The sequence below is a fragment of the Nannobrachium achirus genome, assembly GCF_963921795.1.
Source record: "Nannobrachium achirus genome assembly, chromosome: 6".
NCBI lineage: Eukaryota > Metazoa > Chordata > Actinopteri > Myctophiformes > Myctophidae > Nannobrachium > Nannobrachium achirus.
Genome location: NC_137815.1, coordinates 32,909,350 through 32,934,358, shown reverse-complemented (window position 1 = coordinate 32,934,358; position 25,009 = coordinate 32,909,350). Strand labels below are relative to the sequence as shown.

The window sequence follows — 25,009 nt, the reverse complement described above, 5'->3', positions numbered from 1 at the left end:
TAATTAAGCGATATTACACCAGAGGGTGTGCTTTATCATGATTATTGAGACGCCATGCCTTGCTGCAGTAACGAGCCGACAGGCGGTATCCGTAGGCAGGGCTGAAGTGCAGATAATCACGATAAAGCACGGCCCTCAAGTGTAATATTGCGATTATACAACAGTTTAAAAAAAAACATGTCAGCTTAATTTCATTGTAATTAACACACTGGGGGCCCAGGATGAAACCAAGAATCCCTAAGTGCCCAAAATGTAATTGATTTGACCTTATTTCGGAGACTCAGAGTAAAAGTAATCTGAGTAGATGTAATCCGAGTATGTCCTGTTTCTTTTTTTTTGCGATAGTATTTTCTTTCACTCAGAACAGAAAAATAACAACCGCGACCATCAGTGCTTTTGTAGAGTAGGGTTTGTTTTAAACATGAACGTGATTTAAAAGTTAGATTAGGAGATAAATGCACTTTTGTGAATCTCATAACACTGCTCTCTATGAGGGAACCGCACTTCCCAGTCACGTGATCTCACGTGACTCCCAGGAATTGGAGTGTTTCTCTTCAGCCACGGGTGTCTCGTAAAGTAAGCTACGGTTTAACGTATGCTTACTGTAAAACTTGTGAAACGCGTCGTTGGCACTGGGAGACATCAAAGAGTTTGACGTGTTGGCACGTCGTGGGCATCCAGATTTCGCCACTATGTCCCTGAACTTCACATGAAAACTACTAGGGTAGCCTCTTAGCATAGTGCTGGGACAGGACCCGGCACAGCTGATGTTTACATTTGATTAGACCAGTGTGGTAATGCTCATTATTCGCACAGGTAGAAAGCTATTTCAACCAATCGGATTGCTTCGTCGGAACTACCTGTTGTATAATCTTGCATATCGTTGCTGTCGGGGTGAAAAACTCGCATGTCCGTTACTTTTCAGGAAATGGACAGAATAACTTGTGTTCAAATGTCTCAGTTGTTATACTTTTCATGAAGCATATTTTTGGTTCATGAATGATCACCATTCAACATAGCTAGCTTAGTTGGGCGTAGCTTAACTTGACAAGATGACCCAGTGCCAGCAAACACAGAATCATTCATCATTCACACACACACCACTTCCGTGAGACGTGGTGAAACACCTGCTTTTTAGGGAGTCCCCAATTATGACAGCAACCTGCGGTGGCTAAAGCCGCTAAAGGGATCCTTTTCACAGGTAAATGCAGTTGAAGGTAATAACATTTGGTATGGGTATGTTTCATTTAATTGTTTCTGTGTGCCAAAATGGCCGCTGTGAAAAGGGTCTATTGGTCCTTCATGGCATTTAGGAGCAATATTCTGTCACTGTTAAAAAAAAACAATAAGGTATTTTAACCTAAGAAAATGTGCTGCCAGTTATGTATAGTTGAGTAAAGAGTAACTTAAAGGAGTTGTTCACCCAAACAATGACTTACTTTCTATCAATTACACACCCCCTGAAGCCTTGGCTTGAATTCACGGAGGCTTTTAGTTTTTGTTGCATTCCCAAGCCAATACTTTGATGACCGGCGGAATCTCCATTAGGACCAAATTGACCTGCATTTGAGTCTCCTAATTGATAGAAAGTAAGTAATGTTTTGAAATGAAATACTCCTCTAAACATCCATACATATTTTATGGACGGCGTATGTTATTGAAATGAATTTGCCTTCGCTAAATTATGTATGGTATAATTACTTGTTGTCCATGACATCAGACCGAATGTACTATCGCACTGGTTTAGTGATGATCTGGATAAATGAAAGGAACGACAGGAATGTGATCTGCACTCTGAGACAAACGCCTACCTTTTGCAACTGTGTCTCCAACTTACTACACTCCTCTTTTTTTTGCTCGATAGCGATCTCGAGGGACTTGAGCTTTGAGTCCTTCTTGAGGCCGTGGGAGGCCAGGGACGAGGCGTGCTCCTTCAGGTCGATGAGGCTGGACTGCAGAGGAGGCACACAGAAAAGATGCTGACCACCAGAACCAGCCAGGGGAGCAGACAAGACAGACAGACAGGTCAGCAACGATACCAGACAGTTCTGGTCTCAAAGCACCAGAGGGCACATCACAAACAGTCAGCAGGGTTCCCACACATTTTTACCAATTAATTTTCAAAACTTTTCCAAAACCTTTCCAGAATATTTAACCCAATTTCCAGGACTATATAACAATAATTCAGCTCAATAACAGGTCGCCTACTCCTATGCGCAATGCCCAAAGACAGGTAGTGTATGCCAGTGGTTCTCAACCTTTTCAATGAGCACTAAGAGTTGAGGAAATTTGTGTAACACAGTTCTATTGTGAAAATAGCAGATCTACATGCTCACAACGCCTCGCAACGATCGGCTATTTTCACAATTTCTGCCTCTAATATTTGACAATTTGGCCCATGTTTCATTTGTAATTTCAGAGGTATTTAACAAAATCAATAACCAAAGACAATGCATAGCTATTCTTTCCAGGACCTTCCAGGACCCTTGATAAATTCCAAAACCTTTCCAGTACTGGAAAAATATATTTCTAATTTCAAAATATTTCCAGGAATTTCATGACCGTGGGATAAAAACGCAGTGGGGGAAATCCCTGCCAGATATGGCCAATTATGTCATTCTGACCTTGATGACCTTGAGGGGGACCTTGACTTTTGACTTCATGATTCAAAGGTTAATCATTGCTTCGGGGGCAGCCTACTGATCATTCCCACCCAGTTTCATGAAAATCTGCTCATCCATTCTCAAATGATTTTGATCACACACATAGGCTTATTATAGGCTTAGCTCTGGTCCATAGCGTTACAAAATACACCTTTTGTCCAGAAAAGAAAATATTTCGCCTGAAGAAAAATAAAAAAATTAGTTACTCCACTGCGCCCTCTACAGATCTTGTCAATCGAAAAATGTCATTGATGCAGGAGGGAGAAAGCTGTCCTCAACGTCTTCTTGCAGAAATATCCGGCCAAACTAAGCTTCATTGACCAGATTTTGCCTTCCGGTGAAATATTTTCTTTTCTGACCAATTTCTTTTAGACGTGAGGTGGAGGGTTCAGAGTGTTCCCACTAGGGAAAGTAGCAAGGCTTTCAACTCCCTAAACCCATATGGCCCCATATTATGAGGGAAATATTTTGGCAAACTTGAATTAGACAAACTTGACTTATTAGAGCCACATGACAAGATATGAACACATATTACTCTCTCTCTCTCTCTCTCTCTCTCTCTCTCTCTCTCTCCCTCTCTCTCTCTCTCTCTCTCTCTCTCTCACACTGACCTCTTTCTCTGTTAGTTCCAGCTGCAGAGTGTTGACCTTCTCCTTCAGGTCCTTGTTCTCCTTCTTGTAGGAGTCGGTCTCTTCCAGGCGCTCTCTGTCCTCTCGTTCTCTTTGGTCCTTTAGACGCTCTATGATTCTCTCCTGTGACAAGAGAACGCACACACACGCACACGCACACGCACACACGCACACACGCGCACACACGCACACACGCACACACACACACACACACACACACACACACACACACACACACACACACACACACACACACACAAATGTTTTGTGAACTAAAGGTCCATTGGGGAAGATGCAATTAAACCTGACCTTGATTAGTCAAATAGTCGACTAATTGATCGAAGTATATTAAGGCCAGTCCACACCAATGCTACTACTTGCAACTACTCGTAAGTCGTAACCATTATACCCAATGGCAGTTGCAAGGAGTTGCATTTTTCGGACTCAACAGTGAACAAACCAACATACAGCATAAGTGTATGTTGCACTGCTGCAACCCACAATTGGGTCCCGACTAGGGATGGAGCTCTAATTTGTATTGGGTACTCAATAGATTTGTTATCGAGTTTGTAGCGGGCCCTTGTTTCGGCCTCCATCCCTAGTCCCGACCTGGCCTGAAATTTCATCATTTTAGGGGCAAGGCCACTTGGCCTTTGGTGTTGTCCATTTTTTGGGGGGGCACAAAGGCCAAATGCCAGGGCAGGAAAGCCATCAAATAAAACCAAATTTTAGTGCATTGAAAGAATTTGTTGAATTTAAGGGATACGGATGATAACCTAATCTGCAGTGAAATAGATGAATTATGGTATTTACAATCTGATCCATGCTCAGCCCTGCATCAATCAAATCATATAGTCACTGGATTGGTTTAAAGATGGGGACTCGGGGTAGTTAAGATTTCAGAATCTCAACAAAATACACTGCTGTACATGACAAGAAAGAGACACCGGTGTCCACTGTCTACATATTGACAAGAAAGAGACAGAGGAGGAAGTGGTACAGTCAGCTGGGGTATTAAGGCCACTGTGGCCTCAGGTCATGCCATTGTTTTGAGGGGCTTAAGGCCAAACTGAGGGGCAACAGCGGCCATGGCCTTCATGGCCTCCATGAAATTCCTGCCCTCCTGACCCACTGTTTGGGAAAAAGTGATCTCCAGTATATTACCTTCTCAGAGAGCGCCTCCTCCAGGGTGGCCAGGGCAGTGTCAGTGTTACTGGAGTCTGTCTGCAGGGACTTGACGCGGTCCTTCAGGTTCCCCAGCTGCTTGTCCTTGTCCCGCAGCTGCTCCTGGAGGTTCTCAATCTGTCCACATGGGGGCAGACACACACAGAGGTGGTTATTACAGTAACATGGGTTGGATTCAAGATAGTGTTGATTTCCTTGACTAAAATATGACTTAAAGTAAACGAAATTGTATTCAAAAGACAAAAGACAGTGGGTTCTTGAAGAATGACACTCTCTTGCTGATGGGGCGGGACAGGACGGGACGCGTGCCAGCGGGCTTTACCGCAAAGGGCAGCCAAGAAGCGCTTGCCCTTTCAGAAGGAAATTATATCTAGTGTCGCCGGATTGCCCTGATTGGAGGAAGTCCTAATGGAGCTGCTCTCGCTGAGAATGATAAGAGAAAGGTGTACAGTATATACTGTACACTGCAGTGGTCATCGCCATGCTGGCTTATGGGGGACATTTTTGTCCAAATACTTTTTTTTTTATCACGGACATACAAAATCAGTTTGCACACAGGCGCGTTTATCCGCACGGATAAAACGGACAATTTCATTTTTTTTTAGAAGAAAACAATGATTCTCTACGACCTCATGCACACGGGATCCGAATTAGCCGTGCGATGAGTGGCTGCGGCCGTGCGTTTTTTTCTCGATCGAACCCAGTTCGATTTGTGCGTCTTGTCGCATGCGGTAAAAAACTCATCACTCCTTTTATGACTCCTTTTGGGATCCGCAGCGCCGATTCCGCACAGCATTGCACACCAAATCCAATGCGTTTTATTCATGCAGCAAACCAAAAAAACGCAACTGTCCTGTGTGCAAAGGGCTTTAAAGGGATAGTTCATCCCCAAAGTGACTCTTTTTCTATCGATTACTCACCCCATGGAGATTTGAATTCATGGATATCTTTTAGTTATTGTCGCATTCCTATAAGCCAATCATTTGAGGATACTCTTTGTGTCCCCATAGGGAACAAAGCAGGCTCTTTGTGTCTCCATAGGGAGTATATGCCATATACTGTATAGTGTTGTAGTAAATCAGTGTCATAAATATTCTGAAAGAAAACCTGGAGACTTGACATTCAGTAATTGGATATTATGATCAAAATAAGAACATTATAACAACAGTGTGTAAAAAATAAAATCCAAAATTTAGCCACGGACAAGGCTAAGTCTTTGCCACAGACACATTTTGTCTGTGTACGGACATACCGTCGACCCTCCTGCACTGCAGATTAACCCATTCAGAACGGGTACACTATATTGTGTATCATTATTTTATGCTTTAACTATTGAAAAATAGCAGATCTACAAGCTCACAGCTGCGAGCTTGTAGATCTGCTATTTTTGAAAAATCGTGAAAATTAGAATTTTTACCCCATTCTATAAGTGTCTTTTGAATCCTTCAAAGATTTTTTGAAAAACCTATGTTTCTATGTCAGCAATCTGGCTAGCCATCGTCAAAGAAAAGGACCTTTTCACTTACAGTAAATGGAGCTCAGTTAGTCTGTTCTTGAGAGACTACTATGTCAGTGGTTCTCAAACCTTTTCATTTGAAGGACCCCCGAACTGATATTTATTTGGCCACGGACCCCCCTCTCAAAATATCTAGTTCCAGGGACCACCCAGGAAACAAAATTTGAGTTACAAACGTTCGCTTTGAAAATACATATATTCAAAGATTTGCACACATTTTCACGACCTTTTCAAAAATAGCAGATCTACCAGCTCGCAGCGCGGCACACGGTGCCGCGCTGTGAGCTTGTATATCTGCTATTTTTCACTGGTTAAAGCATTCAATAAAGACTGGCTGATAACTGTCTCACAGGACACGCGGACAGAATAAAAGGCACGTCATTGTTACTGACCAGGCCAGCTAGCCAATGCAGGGGTTGCTGTGCGACAAAGATATCTGTAGGCGTATAACAAGGGGGACAGAGTCTGAAAAACCGCGGTCGATGTAATGAAAGAGTCTCAGGAAAGCAGACTGATAAGAGAGAGAAAGGAGTGAATGGAGAGGCATTGCACACACAGGGCACAGAATGGATAGGAGCAGCAAGCAGCACAGTGGAGAGAGCAGGAAGAGAAAGGCCAGATGGGCATGGACGAGGGAGGTCAGGGTGAGAGGGAGAGAGAGAGAGAGAGAGAGAGAGAGAGAGGGAGAGAGAGAGAGAGAGAGAGAGAGAGAGAGGAGAGAGAGAGAGAGAGAGAGAGAGAGAGAGAGGAGAGAGAGAGAGAGAGAGAGAGAGAGAGAGAGAGAGAGAGGGAGAGAGGGAGAGAGGGAGAGAGAGTAACACTCAATGTATTTATAGAACACACTAGAGTCGGTGAAGCAGAAACATCTCCTTCCTTGTCCGTTCAAGACATTTCCCCCCCCCCCCCGAGAGCAACAGAGACTCTCATCCCTTAATGGAGAGAGAGAGAGAGAGAGAGAAACGACTCGTATTCATTTTATTAGAGTTTAGTTTAGTTCGGGGGCTTTTTTTTTTTACTGCGCTAATATTTATTTGCCACCTAGCCCATACGTTAATTTAAATTTTGGATGTAATGCTTCTTATTTTTGGGTTGGAAAAAATGTGAATGAATGAATGAATGAATGAATGAATGAATACATAAATGAATGAATGCATAAATGAATGAATGAATGAATGATTCTCAATAGATTAAAACAATTAAAAATATATGTAAGACGGAATTGTATTTCCAACCAATTCTTTCTTTCAATTCTTTCTTCCTCACTTTTTCCAACCTGAGGCGCTATAAGCTCAGCAAGTATTTTCCTCTGAAATGTAGTGGAGTAGAAGAGAAAGTATTGAGAAAAACTCCATAAAGTAAAAGCACCTCAAAGTTGTACTTAAGTACAGCACTTGAGTAAAGGTACCAACGAGTTCCTTTCCACCACTGGACCTCGTGTACGTGCTGACCTTCTTCTGCAGGACGTTGATCTTCCTCTCCTTGACCTCCAGCATGTCCTTCATGTCCCGGATCTCCCCGGCCAGCGTTCCCTTCTCCTCAGTCAGGTCCTGCAGCTGCTTGGTCTTCTTGCTCAGGAAGCTCTCCTTCTCCTCCAGACGCAGGCGCAGGGCGTCCACCTGGAGAGGAGCACAGCAGTGGCGTCAGTTCAGAAAAAGGTAAGGTATGGCAACATGACTGGTGTCTTGCACGCACGCGAAGGCGCGCGTGCAAGACACCAGTCATGTTGCCATACCTTAGCAACAGGCATGATACATTTATTTTAAGAGGTACATTCTATTTCTTTCCCCCAAAATTTCTACGGTTTCTTGGGCTGGATATGGCAGCCTGGAACAGTCGTTCAAGTGTGGCTAAACTTGGCATGTTAGTAAACGTGCCACAATTAATAATAATGAATTGCACCTGTGCAGCTGACCTGCGGAACCTGGGAATGTACCATTCTGTCAAGATGGGGAGAATAAAAGTGTGGAGAATATAATTATAATAGCCTACCTTGTTAAATTTTGCATTTGTAGTTATTTTACTGTAATTTAACAACATAACCAGCACAGATAGACAAAGAGACATTCATGGATTTATATATTAAAGTAACTTGTATTTTCCCCCCTGGACCCAGGGTATGGCAGCTGCATACCCCTGCCATACCCAATTGACGCCCCTGGAGCACAGCAACCCAGTGTTGGTTTTTGACAGCAAACTTTTATTAGTGTGGTTGCCCTAGTCTCGTGTAGCCAGACAACTATTCCACAAATCTCCGAATGCTGTATAGAGTCTGGAACTACAGCTCCCGAACGGCGAGTAATGGAAGCTGGCATTTCCATTCACGGAAATATATTTCAAATTGACATTTCTGCTAAGCAGCAAGCTAAATATCGTCGTTGTCGGGTGGAAACCTCGTATCTCCAAGTTTCAAATGTGTATGTTCTTTCGCAAAGTAAAGCCCTGCTTCATTGTACAAGGCCATCGCACAAAAGTAGTGAAAACAGCAGATCTACAAGCACACAACGCCTCACGGTGCGAGGCGTTGTGTGCTTGTAGATCGGCTGTTTTCACTAGTTTAAATCATTTTTTAAATGAAAAATGCAAAACAAACAGCTTTGGACATACAAGGTTTTCACCCGACAACGGCGATATGCTTAGACGATTTTTATTTATATTAGGATAAATGTGCGCGATGTTAAAAACAAAACGGAAGTGGGGAGGAGGCTTCGCTTCCGCTTTAACCAGATACTCATCATAAGACCTCCGTCGCCCCAGACTGTATGGCGGGAGCATTTGCAAATCGCAGGAGTCAACAGTCTGGCCACGCGAGCCACTTGTGAGCTTGTAGATCGGCTTTTTTCAAATGGCCGAAATGTATATAGGGCTGAAGTGGGTAATGTATGTATGTTTTGTAATGATAATCATGATATACAAAGTAACTAAAGTTTTCAAATAAATGTAGTGGAGTCAAAAGTACAATATTTAGATCTGAGATGTAGTGGAGTAGAAGTAAAAATATTGGAAATTGGAAATACTCAAGGTAAAGTAAAAACACCTCAACGGTGTACTTAAGTGCAGTACTTAAGTAAATCTACACTTTCTTTCCACCACTGCTGCCTGCCCCTTTGGGAAGCCCTGCTCCATACTAGCAGCAGTTTGGGAAACACCTGTGTGCTTGCTGTTACCTCTGTTTGCAGGATGGCAGCGCGTTGCTCCTTGGCAGTGAGAGACTCCTTGAGCACCTCTATGTGCTGCTTGCAGTCTGAGTTCTGGTTGTTGAGGGTCTCCAGCTTGGTCTGCAGGGCCAGGAGCTCCGACTCCTTCTTGGACAGCTCCTGCTTCAGCTGGTCGATCTGCTCACCACACAAGACCACCACGGTGACGTTTAGCACGCGTTACAATTTACAATCTAGGCATTTAGCAGACGCTCTTAACCCAGAGAGACTTACGACAAGCAAGGTAATACATCAACATCAATACATCAAATGCATAGAAATAGTAATCTAAGAAAAACGTAGGTAGACCTAACGTTATAGAAAATAAAATAAAAAACATAAAAAAATCTAAATTACATGTGTATGGTCATTGAGGCCAGGGCATAAGAGCTACGGTAGGGTTATGGGCTAAGGTGGAGTCTGAATAGGTGGGACTCGGCGGAAGCTAGGGAGTGAGTCTGCAGTTCTAAGTGCAATGGGGAGTTTATTCCACAGGGAGTTTATTCCACAATACGTTCATTCCACAATACGTTCCCCATGTACTGAATATTTGTTCTGTTCTGCTGATGATGCACTACTACAGTTCCCAAACGTTTTAGCTCGAGACCCAAAAGACAAATTAAGACGTTTAGCCCAGGGGGAACCAAACTAGTGAAAATAGCAGATCTACAAGCTCACAACGCGTCACTTCATGCCGCGTTCCGATCTTGCAAGATCTGCTATTTTCGCCACTTCTTAAACATTTTTATTTTATCCATTTTATTTGGGATTATTTGATTTGATTCATGTTGGAAATTGTTTTTAATTGATGAAAAGCTTCTTTACATATAATAATACACTTTCATCTTTAAATTAAAAATAAATAAATTGCTCACGAACCATATAACAATAATTGGTCCTCAAACTTGGGTCCTGAGTCCAGACCCACTGTTTGGGAAACAGTGCACTTACTCAGTGTACACATGTGTGTTACTGAGAACAAAATACTGTACATGTTCACTGTACGTTAAACAGCAGAGGTGCATACAGTAGTATATTAACTAGTTATTACCCCCATAAATCCAGCACTGATATAATAACAAAAGGCTTTTGGTTAGAGGAAGGGTGGGTCCACTAAAGTAAAGCTTTCTCCGCATGTTTTCCGTCATCACCATGCTTTCCTCTCTCATTAAAGATGCATTTAGGACCGACTCCCCTGCATTCGTCATGTATTATAAATCCCTTCCATCTATGATGGATGAAAAGAGCTCTAAAAATAGGAGAACAAAACCGCGGCTGGTCCGTCGCAGCCTAGCTGACTAATATCATAAGAGAGGATGTAAACACCAGGCCTAGACCAGTGGTTCTCAAACCTTTTCATGTCAAGGACCGCCTGGAACTCCCTCAAGGACTCCTGGGGGTCCCCAGACCCCACTTTGAGAACCAATGGCTTAAACCCCATTTAAACCTGTTGTTGCGACCGCAGTTTAGTATGTGAACAACAACAGCTTGACCATATCTCTGTCTGTCTGTAACGTCTGACACTGTGGTTCCCCTGACACATCACTGTGACATCACAGGTGACATCACAGTGATGTCAGATACTCAGAGCAGGGATCTCCATATATGGGCATAAAAGGGATCTCCATATATGGGCATAAAAGGGATTGTAAGTATGATGTCAGACGACAGAATTCAAAACGAACGGTTTTGGACATACAAGGTTTTCACCCGACAACGACGATATCTGAACTGTCGCTGGAGTAACAGGAACGCCGCCGTCGCCCCCCGCAATGCTGTGGCCCTCGGCTTGGTACCCTAGACATAATTCGGCCCTTGGGGAAAACTAATTGGGGAACCCTGCTATACAGTATACGTTGTTAAGTCTTTAAAGCATTGGAACGCATCTGTGTCGTTTTAGTTGTTTCTATATATGGCTGTTTTCTTGTTTTCTCATCTCCGTTATTCTAACTTGTTATGTTTTTTTTTGTCTTAAATTATTAATGCCCTACTTTATCATACTACAGCGTCACACAAAAGCATCAAAAGTAGCAGATCCACAAGCTCGAAACGTGTTGCTCGAAAACGAAGCGAAGCGGTTTGAGCTCGTACTGTACATCTGCTACTTGTGCTATTTTTGAATTCGAATCCTGAAAGGTTTTGGACATATGAGGTGTCCAAAACTTGAGGAGAGATAGCAACATGATGTTTGCTTTAATTTTTTGAATAGAAAAATATATATTTTCAGAAAACATAGGTTAGGATTTAAAGGGTGCTTTTAGAAGGCCGCATGTCTAGTCTGATTGATAATACTTTCCCGCACAGCCGGTGTTGCTGACTGAAAATAGAAAGTTTTTTCTTGAATTCATGGAGATTTTTGTTGTTTTTGTTGCATTCCTAGGCAAATGATTTGAGGAGACTCTTTGTGTCTCCATAGGGAACAAAGCAGGTTATTTGTGTCTCCATAGGGAACCACTACTGGTCATCAAATTATTGGCTTAGGAATAAGACAAAAACTGGGTTTAAAGGAGTAGTTCACCCCCAAAATGACTTTTTTCCCCCCTATTGATTACTCACACCATGGAGACTTGAGTTCAATAATATATTTTTGTTTTTGTCACATTCCTAAGACAATAATTTGATTCCAATAAATATACCCCATTGATTCTGGATGGGGACCCAAATGCATTTGGGTCAATAGTAAAAAAATAAGTCATTTTGGGGGTGAACTACTCCTTTAAGTAGTTAAAGCAAAGAAAGTGGCGTAGTCAGACAAAATGGCGTAGTGGGAACCAGTCGACGTCGGAAAAACAGCTTGTAGAAAAAGGAATTAATTAATTGAGAATTACAAATACTGTATAAGTAAGGGGTGGTTATAGCTGGCACGACAAAGCAATTAGGCACCTCCGTCTGAACAAGCCTCTGGATACATTAGCTAATTATATTGTTAAAGGTTTCCTTGTCATTGCTATTGCACTGTGCTAGAGGGAAAAAAAGCAATGCCTCAGCCAGAGAGTTGCCAACGAAACACTTTGCTGATGACACCGTCCATTTAATGCTAAAGTGAGCGTGTTCCAGCGAAGGTTGCCAGCTAGCTCAATCGGTTCACGTCAGTCCAGTAAGTCCACACAGCAGCAAGCCATGCAGTGCAGTTTGTGGGATGACAGTGAGCGTTTCATCGATGTAAATGACGTCAAGGTATTGTAGGTCTGTGTACTGTATATGCCATTCTCAAAGTGGGATCCGGGGACCACCAAATCCCTTTATACACTGGATATTCAAAAATATCTACAAGCTTGTAGATCTGCTATTTTTGACATTTTTTTTAAAACATACAGAAGATTTTGAATACTTTTGATAATTTTGAACATAATTCCTCTCTTCTGGAAGGTCCCTGGCTTAAAACATTTTCAGATGGATGTCCGTGGTCCAAAAACACATGATTTGGGGTTTCCTTGACATGAAAAAGTTTGGGAACCACTGGAATATACAATTTCCCTGCTTTCCCCATCCTTCCCTCTCTCTCTCTCCCTTCCCCACACAGCGTGCATACCTTGGACTTCATGAACTTGGAGTGGTTCTTGTACACCTCCATTTGCTTGATCTCCTCCTCCCGGTCCTCTGTGTTCAGCAAGCCGTTGGCCTTCAACATCTGGATCTCGTCCTCCAGATCGCGGATGTTGCGCTCCAGAGAGGCGATCTTGGTGTCCTGAGGAAGCGCGCAAACACGCAGAAGAGGAGAGACACCCCGTCACAACAACCCCGACGACAGGCATTTCCACAAAAGTTGCGTGCGGCAAAAACAACAACACAGTGCGTCCGAAACATCGGACACAGAGACACACACACACACAGACAAAAAGAGAAGCAGTGAGCAGCAGAAAGTGAAAATGAGAGCCCAGTAGAAAGAGAGAGGGAAAGAGAGAGAGATAGAGAGAGAGAGGGGGGGAGGGAGGGAGAGAGAGGGAAAGGGAGAGATAGAGATGGAGATTGACGTAGCTGAGAGCGACTGCGGTATCTACGGGGTGAAATCGGACGCTTTCTCTCCAGCCACACTCACTCACTCAGAGGATTAATCACCATTTGAAAGTATTGAGCACACATCCGGCCGCGGAGACAGAGAGATCAGCCCGACCGGAGGGAAACAACGTGAGGCGTGGAAGAAGTGAGAGCCGCGGCGGCAGCGTGTTGCCGCTGTAGTCGCTGCATGGCAGATCAATGCAGAGGAAGTTACAGCCTGGACCGCCACTGCTGCCAAGTGAAGCTTTTTAAATAAATAATACCATGTCTTTAAGATTTAGCCATGGTCCATCTCCCCTCTACTGCGGAGCACTGAACTAGAACCTTGTTTTTTTCTCTCTCTCTCTCTCTCTCTCTCTCTCTCTCTCTCTCTCTCTCTCTCCCTCCCCCTCTTTCTCTCCCCCCCCCCCCCCCCCCCCTCCAGGTTTTTCTGAACTTCTGAACTTCTGTCTCGTGTCGGGGGCCAGGTATAGCAAAAAAAAAAAAAAAAAAAAATCTTTCCTTCCTCACCCAAGTGAGCAACGAAACGGCAACAACATCAACGATCAAACAAGCGCTGTGTGCACGCAAACAAGCGCTGTTCACGCAAGTCCTGAGTGTTGTTGGTTTAAGTTTTGGAGAGCGCAGAAAAAAAGGACCCGTTTTCCAATGAATCGAGGATCCATTTTCTGCACTCTCTCTCTCTCGGAGGACTTTGATCATGTGCACAAGCATGTATACTTCCACAGAAATAGAAGAAGTATCTCCTCGTTCTGAAGACGCATCGCAGCCCTGGTTTCCGAGGCAGGTGTGACAGACAGGACAGCATACTGTACCTCAAGAGGTCACGGCCGGGTTCAACTCCTGCATCCAAACGCTTTCAGTGGCTCATCGACCCGGGTCAGTGAATCTTGTCCTTTCTCATCCCTCTCTTTTCCTCCCTCCCTCCCTCTCTGTCTCTCTCTCTCTCTCTCTCTGCATACTGGCATCTCACTGTCATAAACAACCACACCTGTTTCCATGGCAGCAGCAGGCAGGCTGCGTGTGTGCTCTGTGGTGTCTCTAGTGAGTGAGTGAGCGAGAGAGAGAGAGAGAGAGAGGGAGAGAGGTGGAGGGGTGAAGGGAGAGACGGAAGGATGGATGGAGAGTGTGAGGGAGGGAGGGAGGGAGGGAGGGAGGGGGGAGGTAGGATTACTCCCGCTGCTATTAGCATCCATACAGCCCTGGAGGAGCAGAAAGAGAGAGATAGAGAGAGAGTGTGGAGGAGAGAGAGAGAGAGAGAGAGAGAGAGAGAGAGAGAGAGAGAGAGAGAGAAGCGGGGAGTTCCTTCACAGCGGAGGGGGCGGGGCCTTCCCCTGCTCGGCGCCCGCATGCAAATCCACAGGAGCACATCGTCATGCTGTCGCGTGGAAACCTTGCATCTCCAAGTTTCAAAAGTGTATGTTTTTTTTTTTTTGTAAATTAGAGCCCTACTAAGTAGTGAAAACAGCAGATCTACAAGCACACAACGCCTCGCATCGCGAGGCGTCGTGTGCTTGTAGATCGGCTTTCACATCGGTTTTCACTATTTTAAATAGTTTTTAAAATAATAACCAAAAAAGGAAGGTTCTGGACATACAAGGTTTCCACGCGACAGCGACGACATCATGACGGACGGGGTGGTCACATGACCTGCGCTAGGGGATGCTGGGACATGTAGTTCAGTTCCGAGGAGAAGGTTGTGTCAGCTCAGCGGAGCGGTGATGTCATGATTTATTTTGAGGAAGTGATGTCATGGCTCTGCAGTTATAGGCTGCTGTACAGGGCTCTGCAATATTTCTCTGGGGTTGGTCTGTTTCTCTATCTATTAATAATGCAGGAATGGGTTAAGCCAGAGGTTTTCAACCTTTTTCACTTCCAAGGTCCATTATTTATTGGGCATTTGAACCACGGACCACCATTTGATGAGATTTACGGCTATATTTTTCGTCCATGCCTTACCCCTTTGCCTTTTTTTTACTAATTTGAAAAACATTTTAAAATACTTCAAATAGCCGATCTGCATCAACATGTTGTGAGCTTGTAGATCAGCTATTTGAAATATTTCAAAATGCTTTTCAAAATAGTAAAACTTGGCAAAAGAGATAGGGCCCTTAGCCTCTCAGACCCAAAACCTTTACGAATATTTTGTTATCGATAAGATTTTGTCAACATTTCCATGCTGTATTGATGTTGGTACCATAGGAGAGATAAGAGGCAATTTTTGACCAAAATAAAATAATTATTTTCACATTCTCTTTGTGAAGACTTTTTGTGAATGAAGTAATGCAGATATTTAACAGAACCCCCTCAAACACTGGGTTAAACCCCCAGACCAGACTATATAGGCACTGTTGTTGTGAGGAGACATTATTATTCCTCAGCGATGGCACATACTGCAGTCTGCAGCCGAGACTGTGATTTATAGAAATAGTTATGACACAGCCATGCACAATAGTAGTAGTGAAAATAGCTGATCTACGAGGCAAAACGTCATGCATGTGTTTAAGTTAAGAATGTGTCCTACCTTCATCTCTATGATGGTTTGCAGGGCCTTCGTTTTACTTGGATCCTGGTGCAACTGATTTCTCCTGTGTAGTTCCTTAGAACAATGACACAAGTTAGGCTATTAAAGCACTCGCTTTGAAAATAGCAGATCTACAAGCTTGTAGATCAAGTGTAAAATCAGCCTTAAGATGCCATCAAGGCCCGCCAAAACACATTTTAGTCTACAAAATAAACTGTAGATTTAGTCGACTAAGACTAAACTAAAACTAAAACTTTTCAGATTACTAAAATATGACTAAAACTAAATGAAATGTTATTCAAAAGACCATGACTAAAACTAAATCAAAATTTGCTGTCAAAATCAACACTAAACTGAACTGAACTGAACACAACATACCCTTCAACGAAAGATGGAAGCAAATACAGTAGCCTGAAATAAATTGCCCAGCAATTCATAGCAAAATGTCAGCTTCCGTGATCTGGACATTCCATTGCCATTGAGCTGGGAGTTGCTTTACAATTCATGCCACACATGAGGTGGAGGGTTACCATTCAAATCTCCTCAATATTCTACATTACATTGCAATACAGTTTGAAGCCCAGTGCTGCCCTCTAGTGATGAGAAGTCAAATAACACCCTGATGATCCAGTCAGACTTGTTCTCAGCAACACAAAGCAAAATCCTTTTAAAATGTAACTTTAGTTAACCACTTACGGTAAGCCACACGTTTTATACTCAGAGGTAAAATGGTGTCATGCAGCGAAAATAGTAAAAGCCCACAGCGCGTCACATCGCGACAGATTGCAAGCTTATAGATATGCTCATTTTGCTTTTGTCTTTAATGTGTCAAAAACATGCCCAAAATACGGACGCAAGGTTGAAAAGGGGTTAAATTAACACTGAGGATTGTGCAGTGTATTTATATGTTTCATTGTCCTTACCAGTGTTGGGGGTAACAGCGTTACAAGTAGCCAGTGGTGTACATCTCAGATAGAAATATTGTAGTTACTAGTTACTTTGCAGATATAAATGATTATATTATGGGTGCGTTCGGAAATGCGCACTCAACGCACTGGTGTGCCATGTTGTCGTTCGTTTATTCGGTGCACTTGGTGCGTTGTCGTTCGGAAATCCAGTGTGCGGCACACCGGTGTGCTGAGTGCACGCACTGAACAACCCTACACAGAAGATGGGGTTTGATGGTGTGGTGCGGCAGTGCAGTGTTTTCATTGGTTGGTTTTCATGGCCATGTCTCGAGTGCTTCTCAGCTGTGAACAATGGAGGAAATGACCGCAAAATGCAGCATTTGCAGCTTAATTGGTCGTTTGAGCTTGATAGTTTCACACGCATCAACGTGTAAACTAACAGCAGGTATGCCAATGTTATGAATTACATCTCGTTTCAATAGCAACGTTACGTTAGCAGCCAACTGTTGCTTCTCAACGTCACCGCCCACTGCACTCACTACACTGAGCACACACCCGGTGCGCATTTCCGAACGCACCCTAAAACAAACATTAACCACTTTAGCCCTTGTGTCGTACAGTAGCCTCTGCCTTTCCCCTCGTCATCATTTACCTCTCGGAGGTGGATGTTCTCCTTCTCCTTCTGGTCCAGGATCACCTCCAGGTGTCCCAGCTGGTTCTCGGCCTCGGCGATGCGCCGCGCCCTCTCCTGCTCCTCCTCCTCGCCCCCCCGGCCCAGGCCCCCTGGTGGCAGCCCCTTGCTCTGCAGCATCTCCAGCAGCTTCTTGATGGACTCGTCGCGCGCGCCCAGCGTCTGCTTCTGGGTCTCGATCCTCAGCTCCATCTCCTCCAGCGTCTTCCTGAGCAGGAACAGCTCCTTGGCCTGGCGGTCGTGCTCCGCCTGCAAGCAGACAGTGTTGGAATTTCATCGACTGTACCAACGATGTAAAAATGTCCGTCAAAGCAACTTTTTAACTGAAGAAAACTAAATAAAAACTAGGCTATGGTGACTAAAGTATGACTAAATATACAGAAAATCTCAACATTTTCAACAATTACAAATCACACCCAGTGTGAAGTGACCAGTGCTATTTATGAGTTAATTTCATTAAGCATCCCGCAAAGCTTGGCCAATGTGACCCTGTGTGTAAACTGTGGACAGAGTTTGTTCGATGCCCATTAAGTTCTTAATGAAGCATCCCGCAAAGCTTGGCCAATGTGACCCTGGGCGTACAACAAACTTTGGACAAATGGACAAAGCCAGCTCCTTCCAGGAGCACTGCTAAAAAAACTAGCATAAAATGGCTAGTGAGGGACTAGATAGTCACCTCTAACACATCCAATAGAACTGAGACAAGTCATCATGGTGTGGGTGTCACAGACCGAAAATAGCTGATCTACAAGCTCTACAAGTGATGTGATGCGTTCTATTTTCAGCATGCAGCTAAGAGTAAACCAGCCATTACGACACCATCACGGCGACTATATCAACTGCAGATTCAGTTGACTAAAGGCTGATCATATTTAGTCAATTAAAACTAGACCAAAACCGAAACATTTCAGTGACTACATTTTATTCAACAGACTGAATAAACTCATTCTCTGCCATGGGGCAAGAGAATGATTTTTTGATACTGGATGACGCTGCTCGCTAGCCTTTGGGTCACCAAATGCTAGCGAACATCCCCCGTGTCATCCCCCGTGTCATCCCCCGTTGACACCATGACGTAACCGGAACCAAAACAGCCTTTCCCTTTTTTTTAGAAAAATATAAATGAAATCCAATAAAATCCTTGTGTATGTTGTGTATGTTGGGAGAGGGGCTTGCTGGACTCGGAAGCCCGTATCTTTCAAATGGATCGTCGTGGTCGGACAACGAATATATTCCGATTCGACAAGACCGGTGGGCGTCTTTTGAATGCTTCCGTGCGCGGATATTCTGCGCGACGCAGAATATTCCGCGATTTTCAAAGGTACGTGAAAACGCTCTTTTTTGGGGGGGGGGGGCAAAGAATGAGTTAAAACTTTCATGTGTCAAAAATCAACACTGGCCTGCAGACGGCGGAAGTTCTCCTCGGTCAGCTCGATGGTGGTGAAGTGCTCCCCGGAGCGGCCGCCCTCTTGCTGCAGCAGGTGGTTCAGGTCTCGTTGCGTGCGCAGCTCGTCCTGCAGGGCCTGGATGGTCAGCTGGAGATGCTGTGTGTATGGGAATCACACGTACTGTAGGTATTACATTTAGCCTTTAAGGTCTTTGCAAACAAGAATTACACAGGGCAGATATGACACATGAGCTTTAGAACAAGGACACCAGCGCTCACTTTAGAACCGTGTCGAAACGCCTGTTGTTTTGCTGCTTGAATAATTTGAATAATTCGTTCTAGTGAGTGCTGGTGTCCTTGTTCTAAAGTTCATTGTTTGCCCGAACCGTGCACCCAAGACTAGTATATTGGTGAACTACTCTTTGACGAGTGCTCCCCTTTCCTTTTCTCAGATACCGTATGACAAATAACTTAAATATATAAAGAAATTACTGACATATTTAATGATTTAAACTTTCAAGATTTGTCAAAAAGGGCGAAAATAAATAGTTCCTCTTCAAGCTCACAGCACGTCGATGCGACGTGCTGCGAGCTTGTGCGCGCACACACACACACACACACGTACACATCTAGGAATGCACGCACCATGCACACCCCTGCACAAACAAGCACACGGAGAAAGCACACCAGGAATTCTCCAAAATGAATGCAATACTTTGAAGTAGGCATTACTCAATGCAAGGTGTTTTTTAAGTAACCCACAGAATACTGACATACTGTCCCCAAGGTTCTGTGAAAAATGTAGACACGAAACATGTTAGAGTACTTCAGACATAGGCTTATAGGGACACAAGACCTTACCTTAGAATGACATGAAAATGTATTGAATTCATTTGACCAAAGATGACATAGTCCTTCCAGGAGAAGATTCGAGAGGACAAATTAATAATATAGCAGCATTAACTTTGGTCCATACGTAGTCATAGCATATTCCTCAGAGATCTAATCATTTGAAACGTCCTTTTCAAATGTGTTTATACATAGCTGTCCGCTGCAATTGTGTACATGAACAGCGGCCATTGGAGGACTCAAAATGTGAGATAATCCAACAGGAAGAGCTGTGAAATATAGGTGTACAGCACGCGATTATTCCTACCGTAGGAGACAGTGTTATAGTACATAAATTAGAAGGCGCGGCTTGTGATTGGCTGGAGCGGAGGTCTGCAGCGCTCGGCTGTGGTCACTTGGACCGCGCGGGTGTGAATGTTAACCTCTATGCCTAAACGTAACCCAAAAAGCCATGCCTAACTCTAACCCTAACCCTAACCTTAACCTCAGTAAAACTATATCTAACTCTAACCCTAACCCAAACCTTAACCTCAGTAAAACTATGCCTAAACCTAACCCTAACCTCGGCGCGCGTGAACGGAAAAGAAGCGCTCCTTCAACCACCGTCTCCTACGTTTGGAATAATAGCGTACAGTACACTGTAGGCATATCTGTGGGTGCAGGACGTGCCCCGAAGGGGGTTCCTGTCTTGAAAGATAAAAACCCCAAAAGGGGTTTCTGTCAAATGGGTTAAAAGTGTGTGTTAAATAGTAATCATTGCTATGAGTGTTGGTTCAGCAGCAAGGGGCTCTCCATCTCTTTCATAAACCGAAAATACATTTTCAGGTTGGGATACCAATTTTATCCAATCAGAAGAGAAAAGTCATAATGAGATTACAGGATAAAGGGGTGAAATCAGAAGTGATGACACAATGAATTGAGCAGCCAAAATTGGAACCCGGAACAATATAAAATTGAAGCTGATAAATGGGTACTTTCTCCTGATTGGGTGATATTGGCAACCCACCTGAACATTTATTTTCTGTTAATTAAAAACCTGGAGAGATAGGGAGACGAGTCGACTGTTGCTTATAGCGCTTTCAATGTTTCACATTTATATCACTTTAATGTGTGTAACTTTAATGTGTGCCGAAGAGTTCATGTTTGGTTTTGAGCATTTAAACATCAATGTTTCCATGAAGCATTAAGACTCTTAGAAAATAGGTTCAGCGGGTTCACAGCAGGATAAAGTGGACACAGGGTGTTTCAGATTCTAATAGAGGGTATGTGTGTGACATCATACCCGGAAGTTATGCGTGAATGCCGACTGAGTGGCAAAAAAACAGAGTCGGCTGAAGTCATGAAGAGGAGTCAGGAGGAGTTTCCAAACAAGCGCTTCCAAACTCCAATGCTTCATGCTGCTTCATGTTTTGCCGCTCAGTAGAACTGAAATTGATTCCAGTTTCCTGGGTGTACGCAAGGTTGTAGAATGTGAAACATTATAGGGTAGAGATAGTGCACTAGACATGGTTGGAGTGAAATATATATATCTTTTTTAAGGGGGTGGGAGGGGATGGGGAGTAGGAAAGTTCACAAGACAAGGGAAAAGGCTCAAAATGTGTGTGCGTCTCACCCTCAAATGTCATATTGTGACTTTGGTGACATTCACACCAGGATGTTTTACTGCGATTAAAACTAATCCTGGAGCGTACTGTCGGAAGGCTGATGTGAATTCCATTCCGGATCAAACAAACAAATTCTAATCCTTTTTGTAGATATCTGTTCTATGACTACTGTCCACAGTGTTATTTTACTTCCTGAAGTCTTGCAAAACAAGATTTTGTCACCTGTGACATCGTCCAAAGTTCCCTTTGAGCGGAGGTAGTCCACTCCAGAGGCTCATTTTGGATGAAAATGAACCGAACAATACAAATAAGCGATTTACTCGGAATGAAAAACAAAAGCAAAAATCTGTACCACTCGGGAGGGATATTATAAAATCACATTACAGTAAGAAAATGGGTGGTCAGGAATTCTCCTTTAACTGATTTTTTTTTGTTTGACCGTTTTTGAGAGACCGTCAAAAACTTGACTGGAGAACTGGACTTCTCAGCATCCTGAAAAGTCTTTTTTTGTATCCCCCCCCCCCCCCCCCCCCCCCCACACACACACGCCTCCCCCCCAAGTCACATGTTGACATTTGGTTAATAAGTGAAAAATATTACTTTTTGGGGGGTGAGACAGACAGTGTTGGTCTGTGTCTGTGTGTGTGTGTGTACAGTGTACAGTGTACAGTATGTGTGTGTTTGTGGTTCAAAGGGATAGCCAGGCCTCTGTCATAAACACGCGTCACACAACAGGTGACTCTATGTTGTGCAGACGACATGGTGTTGCAAACATAGCTGACAAACCTTGGTTCTCCTGGCATCCAGCAGCTGCAGAGCATGGGCACACGGACAGAACACAAAAACAAAACAAAACAAGAATGGTAAAACACAGCGTCAGAGAGAATGACTGATCGCAACACACAATGGATGGTCGACACAAATATGAGTGAGAGGCAGTCAGTCGTCAGCCAGCCGCTCCCTCTCTGTCCCAACTGTGCATCCTGTATGTCCACCATCCCCAAGGTTCTCAGTCCGTGATGTTGAGAACCAGTGTATTATACTATCATACTGTATGTCAACCTGATACTGTATATCAGGGTTCCCCAATAGGCGGCCCACGGGCCATTTGCGTCCGCGGGGGGCTACTGTCTGGCCCACACCAACGCCAGTAATAATGGTGGTATAAGAGCAGCAACAACACTAGTATATCGTTGTTGCCGGCTGGAGATCTCGTATCTCCAAATTTGTATGTTCTTTCGCAAATCATACAAGGCCGTCGCACAAAAGTAGTGAAAACAGCAGCTCTACAAGCACACAACGCCTCGCGATGCGAGGCGTTGTGTGCTTGTAGATCGGCTGTTTTCACTAGTTTAAATAATTTTTAAAATTATAAATTCAAAACGAACGGTTTTGGACATACAAGATTTTCACCCGACAACGACGATATCTGAACTGTCGCTGGAGTAGCAGGAACGCCGCCGTCGCCCCTGCAATGTTGTGGCCCTCGGCTTGGTACCCTAGACATAATTCGGCCCTTGGGGAAAACTAATTGGGGAACCCTGCTGTATATAATTATACTGTACGACAGGGCCGTGCAGAGAGCACTGACGGGGCAGGTACTCCCAGAAAAGGGCACATATATGCCTTAGCACGCACCAATTTTTGGGATGGTCTTTTAGTGGGGGTACGTTGTGCCATTTCAAACCAGAAATGAAGTACATTTAGATGTCTTATGCTAATGGTGCAAGATGTCCCACAAAAACTTGGCCCATGTCATTGAACTAAAATAAGCAATACGTCGTCATTACAATGTAAAAATTAAAATAATTAACATTTCTCTTTGTAGCCTATAATTGGCCATTATTCCAAGACTGGGAATGATGGCCAATAGGCTACAAAGATAAATGTTTGTAGTTGCAAGGTTAACGAGGTGGGAGGGCACTTAACATCTCTGCATCAGGGGAAAAGTCAAACTGAAACTGACTGATGGCAGCCAGCTCATTTCAAATATAATTAAGCTATAAATAATAATTATGATAGTGAAATTATAATTATTTGTCAAATGTTCATCCTGATAAGGGCCAGGGATGTTGGGCAGGCCATAATTTTGTTGTTGTTGTTGTTGTTGTTGTTGCAAAGGGGCACTGCTGTACGACATACTGTACATACATCACTGTCATCTCGGTCATCGCTGTCATCACTGTCACAAATGTACCTTCTGTCACAGAACCTCTTCTGGAAAGAGCTGAATTAGAGCTTTGAATAATAAGCTGGCTGGGCGATTCCATGCAATTTCGTGTAACTCTGTGTAATGTGAATAGAATATCAATCAGTCAAACAAACAGTTGTTAAACTATTACAAAAGGGATGCTTTATAGAGTGTAAAGCAGTTTGGATTTGGAAAGTAAAAAAAAAAATCATTTCATTTTCTCCACAGAACAGCGGTTCCCAATCTTTACTGGATCAGGGGCAGGGCCCATTAAAGGAAATCTCGCGAGACGGACGAGACTTCATTCCTCTTCTCTGAATGTAAACATCGCCATTTCAGGATGTGGAATGCTGTTAGGGGATTAACTGCGGGCTACAACGTCTTTTGGAACTATAAATAGATGATTTATGAAGAAAAAAGTAACTTTGCAGCGGTGAAAATTAGCGCTTTTGGAGGACTGCATTTACCCCCGTTTTGGCTGTGGGGAGGGATCTGGAAGAGTCCTGGGATGTAGAAACAGGGACGACTATAACAGAAATCCATCATACAAGGTATGTACATACGTGATAAAAGGCTGATTAAGGGGGGGATATGTTTTATTCTGGAATTTTCCTGAGGCCAATTCTACAAATCATCTCGCGTTGTGAGCTTGTAGATCTGCTATTATCAAAAAATTGTATACATTTTTAAATGGGACATTTTCATGGCAGCAACATTCTCAGCTGCGCCGCTCAGCCCACAAATGCATGTTCCCTAACAGATGGAGCACAATTCAAATGGGAAATAAATGAACAGGTTTTACAACAGCATAAAGGTTATTGCCAAGAAGCATTGTCACTTCAGAGACAAATGATTATATTTTTTGTTCTAAATTATATCCACGGGTTGCCAGACATGTTCTGGACACTTTTATATGGTGTACATTTCCATAGACAATTCTACATAGAAATACCAGCCCTACGTGTCTGTTTACAAACATTCCCGACATGGCATGTGTTTGAAACATATGCTCTTCCACCCAGCAGGGGGCAGCGCTTGTGCTGCCAGAAGGTCTTTTCTGGACAGTGCTGCCCCTGCCAGTTCATCTTACTTCCACCACAGCCACAACATTATGTAAGCCACAGCCATTTTAATCCTTACTCTAAAACCAACTTAAAGCCCCTCAAATGTTCACACGCACGCACGCACTCACGCATGCACGCACTCACGCACGCACGCACACACACACACACGCACACACTTGCACACACTTGCACACACACGCTGACTGCCATCCATTTGATCACACATAGGCCTACAGTAGCTACTATTCACACATCCACACACAGGCCTATGCTGTCACCTGCCTTCACTTAGAAAGGTCCACTATATATGCTGGCTTTGTATATCTGCCCTCTAACTAGGAATGGAGCCCTAAACAAGGGTAGCTCGATAACCCAATAACAGATGTATTGAGTACCCGGTATCAATAAGCTTTGGGCTTATCAAGCTTGTTATCGAGCATATATGATGTCATGTTTAGGCGATCAATAAATTATTAAAGTACTATCCATAAGATAAAGCCATTTACTTTTGTTAATTGTCATCTTCATAGATGGTGGTCAGCCACAAACTCACAGTCGTAACAACTGGCCAATAAAAAAAGATACCAGTTCTGTTCAGAATTCAC

At 43.6% G+C, this 25,009-nt stretch overlaps 1 protein-coding gene across 1 annotated transcript in view; it reads right to left on the bottom strand.

Moving 5' to 3' along the window:
- erc2 (ELKS/RAB6-interacting/CAST family member 2) overlaps positions 1 to 25,009 on the bottom strand; it is a gene marked incomplete at both ends in the record, with an annotated part of 66,943 nt that overhangs the window by 18,815 nt on the left and 23,119 nt on the right. Inside the window, 10 exons of the mRNA XM_080727810.1 lie at positions 1,812 to 1,952; positions 3,275 to 3,415; positions 4,457 to 4,594; positions 7,442 to 7,609; positions 9,158 to 9,325; positions 12,720 to 12,875; positions 15,711 to 15,785; positions 17,271 to 17,558; positions 18,710 to 18,853; positions 21,936 to 21,959. Of these exons, the coding sequence (XP_080583936.1) occupies positions 1,812 to 1,952; positions 3,275 to 3,415; positions 4,457 to 4,594; positions 7,442 to 7,609; positions 9,158 to 9,325; positions 12,720 to 12,875; positions 15,711 to 15,785; positions 17,271 to 17,558; positions 18,710 to 18,853; positions 21,936 to 21,959 (1,443 nt within the window). The remainder of the gene's footprint in view (positions 1 to 1,811; positions 1,953 to 3,274; positions 3,416 to 4,456; positions 4,595 to 7,441; positions 7,610 to 9,157; positions 9,326 to 12,719; positions 12,876 to 15,710; positions 15,786 to 17,270; positions 17,559 to 18,709; positions 18,854 to 21,935; positions 21,960 to 25,009) is intronic.